Source organism: Nicotiana tomentosiformis, chromosome 6, assembly GCF_000390325.3.
Source record: "Nicotiana tomentosiformis chromosome 6, ASM39032v3, whole genome shotgun sequence".
NCBI classification, from domain to species: domain Eukaryota; kingdom Viridiplantae; phylum Streptophyta; class Magnoliopsida; order Solanales; family Solanaceae; genus Nicotiana; species Nicotiana tomentosiformis.
In genome coordinates this window covers 2,784,142-2,799,855 of record NC_090817.1, presented here as the reverse complement: position 1 = coordinate 2,799,855, position 15,714 = coordinate 2,784,142, and the positions used below count along the sequence as shown (strand labels likewise).

General features: G+C 34.8%; 2 protein-coding genes across 3 annotated transcripts; both read left to right on the top strand.

Moving 5' to 3' along the window:
• The first annotated feature begins 1,588 nt into the window (after window positions 1-1,588).
• LOC104108544 (V-type proton ATPase subunit H-like) lies at window positions 1,589-10,230 on the top strand. 2 transcript variants are annotated; one of them, XM_070177046.1, is made up of 12 exons: window positions 1,589-1,682; window positions 2,789-2,891; window positions 3,653-3,778; window positions 4,409-4,511; window positions 4,582-4,654; window positions 5,549-5,614; window positions 5,736-5,853; window positions 6,900-7,061; window positions 7,330-7,455; window positions 8,052-8,177; window positions 8,387-8,566; window positions 9,730-10,230. In XM_070177046.1, exons 2-12 carry the CDS (start codon window positions 2,856-2,858, stop codon window positions 9,976-9,978), a joined length of 1,365 nt encoding a protein of 454 aa, XP_070033147.1. In that variant the 5' UTR covers window positions 1,589-1,682; window positions 2,789-2,855; the 3' UTR covers window positions 9,979-10,230. The 2 variants fall into 2 exon arrangements, with proteins under 2 accessions (XP_070033147.1, XP_070033148.1); XM_070177047.1 differs by lacking the exon at window positions 1,589-1,682 and adding an exon at window positions 1,850-1,873.
• A 2,642-nt stretch (window positions 10,231-12,872) lies between these two features.
• On the top strand, window positions 12,873-15,084 carry LOC104108543 (uncharacterized). Its single transcript, XM_009617609.4, has 2 exons — window positions 12,873-14,732; window positions 14,831-15,084. Exons 1-2 carry the CDS (start codon window positions 13,530-13,532, stop codon window positions 14,852-14,854), a joined length of 1,227 nt encoding a protein of 408 aa, XP_009615904.1. The 5' UTR covers window positions 12,873-13,529; the 3' UTR covers window positions 14,855-15,084.
• Window positions 15,085-15,714: the final 630 nt, after the last annotated feature.

The window sequence follows — 15,714 nt, the reverse complement described above, 5'->3', positions numbered from 1 at the left end:
CGATTTTTTATGTGAATGATACCATATGTCGGAAAATCTTGGTGATCCGTCCTGTTTTTATGGCAAATCCTGGTAATTATCATATGAAATATTCTGACGATTTCCAGGAGCTTCCCAAAAATCAAACTGAAGGCTATTTTCTCACGATTTTTTTTTTTAAACGGGATCAAAATATAAACGGCTGCACCAAATGATTCTATTTGTGCAAATCACCCTTTTATGACAGTATTGGGCTTCAGGTGGACAGAGGCTTAGATTTCAGCCCAATCCACTTAGCTGTCAGTAGTTTGATCCAAGGCCCAGCCGCAAATACAGTTTAATTCCTAACTTTGGGCCTTATTTAAGCTTTGTTTTGAAATGGGCAAACATTTTGGCCTGTTGGTAAAAAGTACTAGTCAAATATATAAAAACATATATTGCTTATGTATAAAATATATATATTATATATTAATATATAAAGCATATATTTGCTTGCTATTATTTCTGGGAGCGGCTATACAATGTCGTTTTCCTTTTTGAAATAGACTGAAAATTTCAATAAATGTTCTCCTATACTTGCAAAATATTTCTATTAGAATTGTTTTTCTCCAGGAAATTAATAGGGTTTTTTATTCATGACTATTCAAGTGGAATAAAATATTTATACACCTTTACCCACTTTTAATCAAAATCTTACACTTTTCACCTTTTTTCCATCCAAAAGTTTATCTGCGGAAAAGGGATGAATTGACGACCCATTCACAATTCTCAAAATGCAAGAATTGCATCAGTAGAATCAAGCTTGAAAGTACTCATAATAATATTTGCAAATCACACTATGTAAATTGACTCCCGGTGCAAACATTGCGTCAAGAATCAGGCTTGAGAGTAATCACAAAAAAATTTAAATTCGTACTATACAAATTAACTTTCAATGCAAAAACTGCGCCAAGAATCAAGCTTGAAAGTAACCACAAAAAATATTTGTAATCGCACTATGCAAATTTGCTCTCAAAATGACACTACCAAATATCTAGGGACAATGCATTCCTATTCTAAGCATGAAAGGAAATAACAAAAACTAATTAGGAAACGAAAAAGAAAACAAGAAAACGGAAAGTTTCCTATATTTTTACAAAGGAAAAATTAATAAAAAGTAGAAACCTACCAATCAATCATTTTAACCTTAACTAAAAAATTAGAATAAAAATACATATCACCTAATAATAGTTGAGTGACAAATTTGAGTTTAAGTGACTTTTAAGCCAAAATAGCTTTTAAGTCCTAAGTTAGGGATTCTAGCTTTTGGCTTGTTTTTGTCATTTTAGCTTAAAAATAAGTGCTTAAAAATACTTTTTTACTCTATCCAAACACTACAAAATAATTTAAAAATATTTTTAGCTTAAAAGCACTTAAAATAAGCCAATCCAAACGGACTCTTTATATATTAAAAACATACGGCTGATATTCATTGGTTGGGCGTAAATACATGTTTTAAAGTTGTCCTTGCAGAGTACTCAATTTTGATAATTTCAAAGGACTAAAAATGCTCAACTAATACATATTAAAGATGATTTTAGACTAATTCCAAAATATTAGGGACCATTTTTATCATTTCCTCCTGTTTTTTCTTACATAGACCACTTCTTTCCTCAAGCTTGATCTATCTCTGCGTTGCTCAACCAGTCTTAACTGTATCTGAGGTAAGACTTTATTTTATATTTATATCTGTTTATTTAATTTTTACATCTCTCCTCCTCTCATATAGCAGAAAATTCATTTTAATTTCAGTTAATTGACTAATACGTGGAATGTAAAATGCTGATTCTTGGTTTTGAAGTTTGATTTTATTTGGATATAAAGGCTGAATCCTGAATTTTGATTACAATAAAAAGTTGGTTCTTTTCTTTTTTTTATTTTAGGAGTGAGAAATGCTAATTCTGGGTTTATATGAATGTGTTGTAGAGATAAAGGTTGAGTCTTGAAAGTTTGAGGAAAAGGTTAAATGATAGTCTATTTGAATTAGTGAGTTTGAATTGTATGAATTATTGAGAAATGTGGTGAAATCTGAATTTAAGGCAACAAGATTTTGAGGTCAACTTTTGATCTGCCAATTTCTCATTGCTTTATATAACCCCAATATATATTTCTATTGATTCTCTGCTAGTCATTTGGTTGTAATGCCATCCTTTTGCTTGAATTGATATTATTATTCTGTAAACATATGGTTTAGGAAATGATCTTCTATGATCAGTTACAATTTGGTAGGTTTATCCCTCGCGGCGGATTAGGTTCTTACTATAGGTCACGGGTTCGAGCCGTAGAATCAGCCACTGATGCTCAGGGTAAGCTAACTACATCACACCCGTTGACGTGCGTCCCTTCCCCGGACCCTACGTAAATGCGGGATGTTTCATGCACCGATTTGCCTCTTTTTGGGGTTAGAAGGACATCATAGGTATCAATAGGGAGTAGAAGTTAAGGCGGAAATCAGTTGGATCATGGTTGAATTGAGTTTAGTTTGACTAAGATATTGCTTTTATGCCCTGTAGTAGTCTGGAACAGCAATTGAATCGCTTCTCTTCCTTTTTTTCGTTGGCTGTTGAAGGCATTAATCTTTATACTGAGGTCTCAATAGTATTTTTGCCCTTTTCCTTTACATCTTTATGTTTTGTGTTTTACAAAGTTAAATTCTTTTTGTTGGTGAGAAAGCATTTGATGATCCTCATCCTATGTTTAAGGAATTTCTCTACAATGTGGACTTATTATCTGTCAAGAGTTTTGAAATATTTCTGTTTAATATATACAGGACAATTCCAATTTTTTCTTGATTCGTTAGAGGCTAAAAGATTTCGGATTTGAAGAATATAGTCACGATGACAATCGAGAATTCCGAGCTCACCACGGAGCAGGTAACCTCTCACTTGCGTAGGAATCTGCATGAATTTAGTATTCTGCACTAATGATTAGACTGTGATTTCCACCATCATCATATTGAGCATGTACAAGAGGATCTAGGTCTGTGGCTGTTAGTTGCTTTCATTTTCGTTCATTGACTTTCTTCTTCTACAAAGGCTATAGCTTGTCTAAATAAATAAAAGAAACCGGAAAGAAACCTGTGCAGTAAATGATTGATTAAGATACATGAATTTTTTCAAAGTTTAATTACTCGTTGCCTTGGTAGTCGCACATTATTTGACATAGAAAAGTTCTTTATTCTTGGTGAACTGTCCGTCACGGTTATGAAGGAGCCTTGGCGTAACTGGTAAAGTTGATGCCATATGACCAGGAGGTCACGGATTCAAGCCGTGGAAACAACCTCTTGTAGAAATGCAGAGTAAGGCTGCGTACAATAGACCCTTGTGGTCCGACACTTCCCCGAATCCCGCGCATAGCGGGAGCTTAGTGCACTGGGCTGCCGTTTTTTGTCCATCACGGTTATCTTTCATCTTGGTGATAGTAAAAATGGGACATCTTTTTTTATCAAGTATTTTCTACTCCATTTGTTAACTACACGCTCTTATAAAAAAGCTAAGAATTGAAAGCAGTTTTGTCTTTTTTCCTTGTGGTGGTGGTGGTGGTGGTGGTGGGTGGGTGGGGGGGGGGGGAGTAGTGATCATTGATCAACTGTGTATTTCAGTGCAGCTCATAATGTGTGCTTTACTTTTTAAAGATTTTGAGGAGGGATATCCCATGGGAGACTTACATGACCACAAAGCTGATCACCGGAACAAGTCTTCAGTTGTTGAGGCGTTATGATAAAAAGGCTGAAAGCGACAAAGCTCAGTTGCTGGATGATGTAATGTTTCTGGCGTTTTACTTAGCTATAATTTACATTTAAATGCAGGCCAATTCTACTTCATGCAACGTTTCTGCCTAGTCTTTCGTGTATTTTGTTGGATTATTCTTCTAAATTCTATCTGAAGAATGTCTTATATGTGGTAATGCTGTGTTTGCTTTTATGTCAGCAGAACAGAGAGTGAAAAGTCACTGATATTTGGGGGATAAAGAAATTAAATATTCTCTAATGGATATAGGTGATATAGTACTATCACTAACCTTTTCTTCATTAATCAGCTGCGGAATACACCTGATTCCTTCCTATTTTTGATTTGGTTCTGATTCATATGTCCTTTTTATATGTGCTAGGGTGTTTATTTATTAAAAGTTATTCATTAGTTGAAAAGGGTTATTTATAATTTCAACTATCATCAGTTGATGATAACGTATTCTTTAAAACGTTTTAAACTTTTCTATAAACTTCAGACTCTTTGCTTGTAGAATTTGTGGGTAATGGAGTTTCTGCAACAGATGAAATCAAGAAATGCCTATTGTTACTTCAGTTTTGGTTTCTTGGTCAATCTTTTTATAGCTTTCCATAATAGTCTTTAGTTTCCAAACATTGCTAAACCGGATGCAATTGTTACAGGATGGTCCAGCTTATGTCAGTGTGTTTGTCAACATTTTACAAGACATCTTTAAGGAAGAAACTGTGGAATATGTTTTAGCTTTAATTGATGAAATGCTTACAGGTAAGTGAGGGATGTTTTTCTTTTAAATCTCTTTTGATAAATCGACCAATATATTCCTTCTTTCTTGCAGCAAACCCAAGAAGAGCGAAATTATTCCATGACAACTCTTTTGCCAATGAAGACACTTATGAACCTTTCCTTAGGTAATGTTCTTAACATCTGTGTACTTTTGGTCCATAATTGTCGGAACAATCTGTACTTCACTTCAGCTTGTCTTTATTTATTTCTCTCCCTCTATAGCACCGCTTATGTACTACTCCCCCTTTCTCCATGTATTTGCATGTGTTGATCTATCCTTTTTCCTTTTTTAATACATTTATACAACTTCACATGTATCAACTCAATGCCCAGCTTAGGATATCACTGAATTGCTGTCATCACGTTTTGAGTTGCAGTTAGCAGTAGTTCATTTAGTTTTATTTTATTTTACATATAGTCAGCAGCAAGTTATGTGTTCGAAATAGCAGATATTTGAAGGCAAAGTCTTTCTCCGTCTTTTTTTTGCCCCTTCATATCCAAAATCTACAAAACCTGCTTTCCTTTTTATCTATTCCAATTGACATGATCTTTCATATTTTTCCAAGTTCTCATTAGTTTGATAAGTTATATTGTTGGAGAAACTAACCATTAGTCCTTTAGGATTTTAATTGCGGGATCTATTTTAGTGGTAATTTTTGTAATCAAGACTTTCTGAACTACGTGAAATTTTAGGAGGTGACATTGTGGTATCGACAAAATAAAAAAATCAACTGTGCTTCAATTACTTGTAATATGCATAGGTATTCCAAATCATTTTACTCCTGAAAATAATGGGCTTATATGTCATTCGGATCTAAAGGAGCAGGTATATACCTGAGGTGATGTTGAAAATGAAAAATACAAAAACTAGATGAACATGTAGATAGCTCAATAGAAAAAGTGAGACTTGTATGTTCTTTTGAAATTCCTTGTTTTGCCCATATGCAGTCTCTTCTTTGCGATAATAATCTTTTCTCACATTCCTTCTCTTTCTGAATGATGAGTTTATTTTCTTTCAGATTGCTTTGGAAAGGTAATTGGTTCATACAAGAGAAGAGCTGTAAGATTCTCTCTGTGATAGTGAGGTATTAAAGTCATTATCCTTATGGTGTCTATTATCTTGAGAAACCTAAGATTAGGACGATTTACTAAAAAGTTATTTCCTAAAGGCTCTCTTTTTTTTTTTTTTTTTTTTTGTAATTCCAGTGCTAGGCCAAAAGTTCAGAATGGTGTTGATGCAAATGGAGATGCCGCCAGTTCAAAGAGGAAACTCACCACTGCTGAAGATGTTTTGAGAGGCCTGGTTGAGTGGTTATGCGCACAGGTTCGTCTGCATTCCTACATTTTGCACTTCTATTTTGTTCCTCCACTACTCCCCCCCTAAGTTGCTCCGACATGACAATTTAGGTGCCGCACCCGTGTCGACACGACACTAGTATGGGTGTGGGTATGAGATCCGTACCGGATTTGGTCAAATAATTTTGGGTACTTTGATCACAACGGACGGAAATATTCGACACGAGATATAATTTGATTCCCAAAATCAGAACCAAAATTAGGATAAATTTAAAGAAAATAGCATACCTTATCTAAGAAATCAATCCTATACTTATCTATAATTTGAGAATAAAAAGAAATCGACACTTTACAAGTTATACTTAAATATTCCACAAAATTTAAAGATATTTTTATATTTTCTTTTGAATTATTTTTAGTCGGATCTCTGCACCCGTATCCGTACTAGGATCCGTATCCCCGAATCTTAAAATTTACATCTCGAAGGATCCGACCTCTAGATCTGCACCAGTGTCGGACACCCGCACCCGTGTCCGAGCAACTTAGCTCCCCCCCCCCCCCCACAAAATAAAAATTCCCGATTCTCGAGGTTGTTTTTCACTTTTTCTAGACATTTCAAGGGGATTTGTAATGGTTTATGGAGGTATAGAATTTTGGCAGTAGTACTTTGGAAAACGGCTGAAAAGAAGAGGAGGATGAAGGAAAAGAGCTAGGACAGTATAAAATAAAACAAATTAAGTTATAATTCAATCTATTTAAGACAACTCTATTGAGTTGAAACATGAAAATTCTTGCTTCTGCTCAAGCACATTGTGAAGCTTAGGTTTAACCTCTTTCTCCAACTTGACACTAAATAGTTGAGAGAAGGAATTCGTTTACTTGCTAACCTCTTTGTTGATTCCAATTTTAATGTGTTTCTTTTTGGTTGTCATGGTATTCTTTCTAACTAAAGTTAAGTCACCAAAGTAATGGAAAAGAGGAAGAATGATTTATGGGTTTATTTCTACTTGTTGCTATAATTAAATGACAATTTATTGGCACTGTATCGATCCTGATTTGTCCATATCACTGCAGCTGAGAAAGCCTTCTCATCCAACCTGTAGCATTCCCGCTGCAATCAATTGCCTTGCAACTCTGTTGAAGGAACCGATTGTTCGATCTTCATTTGTTCAAGCTGACGGAGTGAAGCTGCTTGTTCCTTTAATTACACCAGCATCTACTCAGCAGTCCATTCAGGTGCATCTTTACACTAATACTGCCACATGTTAGATCAACTTCATAAATTCTGTAATTTTGTTATCAAAGTGCTGGGATGTGAGTTGAGATGGTTCGCCATCTAATTCATGTATCATGCAACTCCGAGAGTTTGTGATAGAAAGTTCTATGCTGCCATCTTTAACCTGCTTAACTTTCCAAACATTGCTAACCTTTTCTTTTTTGTGTTGAAGCAGTTCCTCGACAAATTTGGCTTAAGATGTAATTTTCTGCCCTTCTTTTGAAACAGCTTCTCTATGAGACATGCCTATGCATCTGGCTTTTGTCTTATTATAAACCTGCAATTGAGTACTTGGCTACTTCTAGGGCCCTGCCTCGATTGATAGAAGTTGTTAAAGGTTCGACCAAGGAGAAGGTGAGTGACTTTTCCACGCTAAGCGTTACAGCAACTTGTGTATTCGCTCTGTTTATGACTATAGTCTTTCAATTGGGCATGCGAAGAGAGGTTCCACTTTGCTAAAATAATATTGTGCTGTACATTCATAAGTTTGAAGTTTTAACAGTCCTGCTTCTATACTTCCTAACTTCAAATAAACAAAAACAACAACAAACCCAGTGTATCCACAAGTGGGGTGTGGGGAGGGTAATGTGTACGTAGACCTTAACCCCACCTTGAAGGTAGAGAGACTGTTTCCGATAGACCCTCGGTTTACGAAAGATGAAAAGAAAAACAGTAGCACCAAGCAGTAATTTACTTCAAATTAAGTTGAACTTATTTGGGCGTTCTAGCAAAGACAATCCTATTTTGGTGGACATTTATCGAGTGGTTTTGGGGAGGGGGGGGGAGGGATAAAAGATGCTTATCCTCTACAACAATCCTATTTTGGTGGACTGTTTGCTTTTAATCTGTTGAACATTTTTCAATTTATCTATCTAATAAGTATCAAGTCGAGCAAAATGATGTCTTGTCTCATCTTTGTTCATGGCATTTTGATGTTTCGATGACTGCAGGTAGTCAGGGTTGTTATCTTGACTCTTAGGAATTTGCTTTCCAAAGGGACATATGGTGCTCAAATGGTAGACGTGGGAGTGCTGCAAATTGTACAGAACCTGAAAGGACAGGCTTGGAGCGATGAGGTGATACAACCATTTTTTGGCTTTTGTCTCAATAATTATTTTGTTCTATATAAGAAGCAAATCCTAAAAAATTCTGGGAAAGTTGAAATAGATAAAATTAACGTCAGTGCTCATTGTATGGAGAGACGGTGACTAAATATTTACTGTGTCCCCGTATTTCCTTAATAGACAGTACTTAATCATGTTATGTTTATTTATAATCTCGCTAGGACCTTTTGGACGCTCTGAATCAACTTGAAGAAGGATTGAAGGACAACATCAAAATATTAAGTTCATACGACAAGTACAAGCAGGAAGTCCTACTTGGCAATCTTGATTGGTCTCCCATGCATAAAGATCTTCTATTCTGGAAGGAAAACATAAATAATTTCGAGGAGAATGGATTTCAGGTAACGCCTGTGGCTTTTCACATTCAAGCTTAAAGGCTGTAAAATGCTATTACTGTTATGCCTTTTCTTTAAGAAAATAACAATCTTGCAGGTTGATTAACTGCCCAACCAAACTTGTTAACCTGAATTTATTTGTCTTCGACTTTCTGCTGGCTTTGACTTATTATATCTGCTACTTGAACTCAAAAAACTTTAATCGTGTCTAAGTAGTCATTGCTAGCAGTGGTACTCCCTCCGTTTTATTCATAAGGCAGTGTTTGATGTGCATGGAGTTTAAGAAAGAAAGACACACTTTTGACACATACCAAAAGTACCCTTAGAACATGTGGTGTTAACATGTCATGACATTTCTATGGCTTTAATAGCCCGTTTGGCTAAGCTGCAAAAATCAGTTTATTTTGAGAAGTGCTCTTCTCAAAAATACTTTTGGTGAGAAGTAGTTTGTGTTTGACTAATTAATTTAAAAAGCACTTCTGAGCAGCAATTAGTGTTTGGCCAAGCTTAAAAAAACCGCTTCTAAGTGTATTTTTCTCAAAAGTGCTTTTCAAAAAAGTATTTTTGGAGAGAAGCTACTTTTTCCTGCTTTTCCAAAACTGCTTCTGCTTCTCCTCAAAAGCACTTTTTTCCTTTCAAAAGCTTGGCCAAACACCTTAATTTGAGGAAAAAAAAGGACTTTTGAGAAAAGAAAAAAAAGCGCTTTTGCCTCAAAAGAAGCTTGGCCAAACAAGCTATAAGAGCATGTTATAAGGGTATGATGGAAACTATAAAAGTTAGAGTTTCCAAATATAGAAAGTACCCTTCTTTTTGGAACAGACCAAAGAGGAAAGAGTAACAACAACAACAATCACTCAGTAAAGTCCCACAAGTGGGATCTGGGGAAGGTAGTGTGTACGCTGACCTTATCCCTACCCTGGGAGTATAGAGGTGGTTCCCGAAAGACCCTCGACTCAAGAAGATGAAAAGAAACATTAGAACAGTAAACTAAAGTGGAAAGAGTATCATATAAAATGAGGCATAGGCAGTAATAGTCAGTTAGTGTGGTGGTGATCGTTTTAGCTTTCTTGTTGGTATCGTCCCTTGTTATTCTCTTGAGCGTACAAATAACAAATCAATCCGACAACTTCTGTTCTGGTATTAGAGTGATGATCGTCGTTGTGTTGCAGATCTTGAGAGTGCTTATGACAATTTTGGATACATCAAGTGATGCAAGGACACTTGCTGTCGCTTGCTACGATTTGTCACAGTTCATTCAGTGCCATCCTGCTGGGCGAATCATAGTGGCCGACCTCAAAGCTAAGGAACGGGTAATGAAACTATTGAACCATGAAACTGCAGAGGTGACGAAAAATGCCTTGCTTTGCATCCAGAGGCTTTTCTTAGGTGCCAAATATGCCAGTTTTTTGCAGGCTTAATTATCTTCAACTGGCTTCATTCCTTAAACAAGCTATACATATCTTGTTATTTCACTTGACACAAGTTTGAGAGTGGTCATGTTCTATTTATTCATTTTATCTTATTATTGTTTAATGAGATTGGAGTGACATGAACAGTGAAGATTCATATAGCCGGCTCCAACCTAGTTGGGACGGGTGTAGTTGTTATTGTTTGATGTGCTTCTCACTCAGAAGAATGTCTTATTCTATCCAATAAATCAATTTTGTGTATTATTTATTCAATTGGAGAATAGTGGTAATCAACATAAGACACCCTTTATTAAGGTGTGTCGTTCAGCATCACTTTGCAAAATGTTTCTTTACATATGCATATGTAAATATTTTCTAATAAACAATGTCTATATATTAATATGTCGACGTCACCTGACAAATATTAATTTAGGACGAGTAAAACCTTAAATTAAACCACCAAAACTTACAAGATAATTGTATCGATAGACCGACACTATTTCTGCAAAATTCTACGTGCGCCACTTGAAATTCCAACAACCCCATATACATCCCAAGCTAACAGAGAAAAAACATGCCATGTTAGTGTATAACACCAAAATTGTACAAAAATATATTTTTGGAGAAATAAACTTTCACTATCTCAAGTAAATAATTTCTTCTTGACCATTCAGCGCAAAATACATCAAAATCTACCAAAAACAGCCAGTTGAGGTAACTGATCTAAAAAGGACATGTGGCATTCTATGAGTCACTTCCAACTCAATGACATTAAGTACAAATTTGGAAGCTTTTGATGACATTATTTTATTTGAAGTTTTATTACGTGGAGAATGGTGAAAATTGAATTCACACCTATTGTGTAAAAAACTATCATTCATATCATTAAAATGTAAGCCATAACGATCGTGATATTGTTTTGAGTTAAACTTTACACAATTATAATTTAAAAGAACTTAATATTATCATGTTCCTGAACTATAACTATAATTTACCATCCATAAAAATAGTGGGAGTTCAAGGCACATAAGTCCATAGTGGACCATAACAAACCACCACGCTCTGCATCCGTCGTTCTCGAAGTTGTGCGCTAGACCTTTCTAGCCTCGGGCGAACACTGCAATACTGGCGTACCATCCATGTCACGTTGGACACAACGAGTGGTGGATGGCTATGATACCATTGATGCAACTGAGGGAGAACCACATCTCAAAAGCTAGCTATTAATGTGGGAGAGACCAATGTCATATAAACCCATATCAACACATTGTAATACCGATATGGGACTCAAGTCAATACCTTGCAATGGGCCATAACAAGTAACTTTTACTCGTTAAAATATTATACTATCAGTGTATATTTGGTCCCATCATTGAGGTTATATCTTGAAGTAGATGATTTAGGAGGGAAATATCTCTATCCATACGATTAATACTAAAAGTAAACACCAGCACTAACTGCTAAAAATGATTTTAAACATTATGATTAAGACTACTGAATCAATTTAAGCCTTGGCAATGCATGGCTAGTTTCATAATCTAATAATCTTGACCCCTATAAATTTCATACCATATACTAATATGTTTCTTATAATGTCATTAACAACCCAACATCTCCTCAAACACCAGTTTAATTCATCTAACTTCTTCAATCTTATTTCTTTCTAAAATGGCGAATGCTCGTATTGGAAAGTTTGTTACTGAAACAGCACCACCACAGTTTGTTAATGTAATGAGAAATCGAGCATCGAAGATGTTAGAGACGATCAAAGAAGATGACAGAGAAGCAACAAGCTCAAACGAGTCATCAATTTCTTCCAACTATTCGACTTCATCTTCAAAATCTATGAATTCTAAGTATTTTTTTAAGAAAGTTCAAAGGTCTTTTCCTTTATTTGGAACTAAAGCCTCTTCTTAGTAACCAATTAGGTTTACGACGAAACCTAGAAATCCATCACTGATCCAATTTGAGTACCTCTACGGGATAGAGCTCAACAGAAAACTGAAGAGTAACGGCCTTGCTACTGAGCTTCTTGTGCTCCATCTTTTTTTATTGTAGGGTATTTCTTTATTAATGTTCAAAGTTTAGGGTTTAGTTCTTTTTATTAATGTTAGTTCCAATGTCCGCAGAATTTGGATAGAAATTAAAATGACTAGAGTCCAAGACTTGCTGAGACTAGATAAATGTTGATGAAATATAACTAAAGATAAATGAGTACTGGTTAAGTTTGTATGGTAATTTTATAATGTATCGTATATTACAAAAATAACATAACCTATGTGATCTCATAGGTAAGGTCTCGGGAGGATATGATGTACGCAGACCTTACCCTTATCTTGTGTGAAATAGAAAAACTGTTTCCAATAATATTGTATCGTATATATCCATCCAAAATCAGTCATAGTGAAGCGAGATATATGTTACTCTGTATTTTTCATTATTATTCTCTTTGCACGATATTTGGTTGAAATTTTAAAAACGATAAAGTATTTGAAGTTAAAAGTAGAAAAAATGAGTATTTAAAAGTTAAGTTGTGTTTGAATAGAGATTTTCACTAAGAAGAGTATTTTTAACCTTAGTCAAAAGTAACTGAATAAATTCAGACTTTTTTCGAAGTATTTTAACGTGTTAAGATTTTGATCGAGTTCAAAGCTCACAGTTCAGTTAGAGATGATAGGGGTTCAAAAAGCCCAATGTAAACGAAGGTAAAATTAAATTATTTCGTATAGTAAAAGGGTGAATTTGAAAAGTAAAAAAGAAATTGTCCTCGCTTAGGGTAAGTCACAATTTGATGCAAACACTAGATGCGGATTTTATTTGGTTACCTTCGGCTTGCCTAAACAAACACTTGAATCTAGGAATACATTTTTTGAAATATAAATAAAAAAACAGTCATAAAATAAAAAGAATTTTTTTGATCTAAAAAATCTCATTAGAGGAAAGAAAAATTGATTTCTTTTACTTTTCTTCCCTATCTGATTATCTTCCTCTAGTGAGGTTTTTCTATTTTCTTTTATATCCTTTATCAACATTCACATATCTTTGAATCCTGTTATGTTTTTTTTTTTAAAGAAAGAAAGAAAGTAAATCTATCATTCGTTGAAAGAATATACATATGAAGTTTTCTTCAAGCCTGTAAATGATGACTTTGGAATATTTTGTATTTGATATAAATATAAATATTTTAGACATTTCTTGTTGGATAGTATTAAGTTGATCAAAATCCAAACATGGATTTATTATGATCATGATAAAAATTGAATCTTTGGAACATTAAGTGCAATTAGATCCTTTTTTTGAGGCCTATATTCATTACTAGCATCAATTATCAATCATTTTGTTGGGTATAATCTCCTAATGATTCCCTTATTATAGACACAAGCAAGATTATTATTACATTCTTTTTTTGGGTTATGTTCGAAACCCCTTTTCTGTTCCTGAGCCGAGGGTCTACCGGAAACAACATCTCTATCCTCGTAAGATAGGGATAAGGTCTGCGTATATACTACCCTCCCTAGACCCCTGGATTACATTGGGTTTGTTGTTGTTGTTGTTGTTTGATGTTTGAAATTGGCATGGCAATGTCCAAAATCGACGTCGAATCGTTACAAGAAACACTTTATGTTCAAGAACAACTTATAGAGAAGCTATACAATGAGCTGGATGAAGAAAGTGAAGCCTCAGCTAGTGCTGCTAGTGAAGCGTTATCGATGATTTTACGTCTTCAAGGCGAAAAAGCAGCAGAGGAAATGGAAGCAGAACAATATAAGAGATTTGTAGAGGAAAAAATGTGCCATGCAGAAGAGTCATTATCCATTTTTCAAGATCTTATTCATAAAAAAGAAATGGAAATAGTTGCTTTAGATTATCAAACACAAGCTTATCGATATAAGTTATTAAGTATGGGCTGTGATGATATTGAATTTAATGAGGATTTGTTTCATAAGAATGAAAGTTTTGATAAAGAAATGTGTGTTCAAGCTATTGGGAGGTGTAAATCTGCTCCAAACATTCCATTGAAATATGCTAAGCATATAAAGGGAATTCTTGATAAAGATGAATATATCAGTCAAGAACGCGATTTGAATGATACTTCAATGGATGGAAGTATAAATTTATACTGTGAGAAGATTGAAAAGTTGGAAGAAAGAGTGAAACAGATTGCTGGTGCTAACTATGCAAAATCGTGCAGTAGTGAGATGAGGTCACATTTACCACTTTCTCAAAGGAGCTCTTGTAACAATTTCCTCGATGCTTACCTAGTTAAGCATCGAGGAAATAAATCAGAAAATGGAACGTCTGTTCGTTCTGTTTCTCCTCCGAATGTTCTTGATGTATTTGAAGTCCCTCGAGCTATTAAAGACGACGATAAGATGATTTGGAAGAGTGATGAAAGACAAGATTCTGTCGCAAAAAAGGATGTAAAACAACTTGTTAAAGATGAAACTGATTGCCTTAAGAAATATTTAGTGCCTATGCAACATGAGAAGAAGTTACATAAAGTAGGTGAAGCTTCTTCCCTTGACTGTCATTTGGCAATTTGCACTACAACTAGTGCTACAGAAACAGCAGAGATTCGTCGTCTCAATAGGATGTTTGAGATAGCTGAAGTTGAGACAAGGCAAGAATCCGACAGACACGAAGAACTAATGTTGTTACATGATATTAAGGAGCAAATGAATTTGATGCAATCTGAAATTAGAAGTTGGAAAAATAAGAAGTCCCCTACAAGAGATGAGTTATCTGTAGTTTCTCTAACAGAGGTATTACTCTCTTTTACTACTTTGTTTTGTATATATTTTGCTTGCAATAAGTCTGTATATATGTGAAAATCTTGACAATATGTTAAAATGGTGGACAGGTAATGGTTTGCTTTTGGCTCTGATATCAGCTATCAAAAAGCTTTCAAATTCAAGATGTTGAAACTTGTACTTATTATGCTTTTTTTGAGTATTGTAACAGTCCTTTTGGCATTTTACAAGAATGGCCACAAAAGGGTGATTCGATTATAAAATTGATCATTAGTGAATTGTAAATGTTGTATGTTTCATGAATCTGCAACAACTTAATTTACCACATCAAGAACATGATATCAACATGATATTTTGCTTTGAATTTCCCTCTATCTTCTTGTGAGTTTTGGTTGTAAGTTATCTCTACTGCAGTTTGTAGTTTAAGCTAGAATATTTGCACTGACTAGATAGATGTTTATGCTCGATTGGATTTTCACAGGTGCTTCTCTTAAATTATCCGACCATATCATCGAAAAACTTAACATGTTACATAGTAAAAAAATTTTAAAAACTATTTCTTACTGTGCTCCATCGTGTGGATCTGATTCTTTTTCTTGCGTCAAGCACGTTGAAATACTTTTTTGGTCAATAGGTGGTGGTGGGACTTCAATATACGACCTTTATTGATATGGTATTGAATTGTAAAAAAAAGGGCACCGCGGTGCACAAGGCATCTAGCATTCACATAGAGTCCAAGGAAAGGTCGCACAAATGGGATGTGATGTAGACAGCCTAATCTAATGCAAGCATTAGCGACTACTTCTACAGTTCGGTCACACAGAGACAATTTTACCGTTGCTCCAAGGCTCCCCTCGTGAATTGTGCAACAATTTATTTAGAAAGCTTGAATTGTAAGGAATATTTTTTTAGATTGCTTAATTAGTAGTTAACAGATTTCTTGGTTCAAGGGAAAGTCAAACACCACCTTATAGAAAATGATCATATCTGCAGA

Excerpts from the sequence above, each read along its gene's own strand:
- LOC104108544 (XM_070177046.1), top strand. The coding sequence starts at position 2,856 with ATGACAATCGAGAATTCCGAGCTCACCACGGAGCAG. Across the intron at positions 4,655-5,548 it reads ACTTATGAACCTTTCCTTAG|ATTGCTTTGGAAAGGTAATT; the intron begins GTAATGTTCTTA and ends ATTTTCTTTCAG. Across the intron at positions 7,456-8,051 it reads AAGGTTCGACCAAGGAGAAG|GTAGTCAGGGTTGTTATCTT; the intron begins GTGAGTGACTTT and ends CGATGACTGCAG.
- LOC104108543 (XM_009617609.4), top strand. The coding sequence starts at position 13,530 with ATGTTTGAAATTGGCATGGCAATGTCCAAAATCGACGTCGAATCGTTA. Across the intron at positions 14,733-14,830 it reads CTGTAGTTTCTCTAACAGAG|GTAATGGTTTGCTTTTGGCT; the intron begins GTATTACTCTCT and ends AATGGTGGACAG.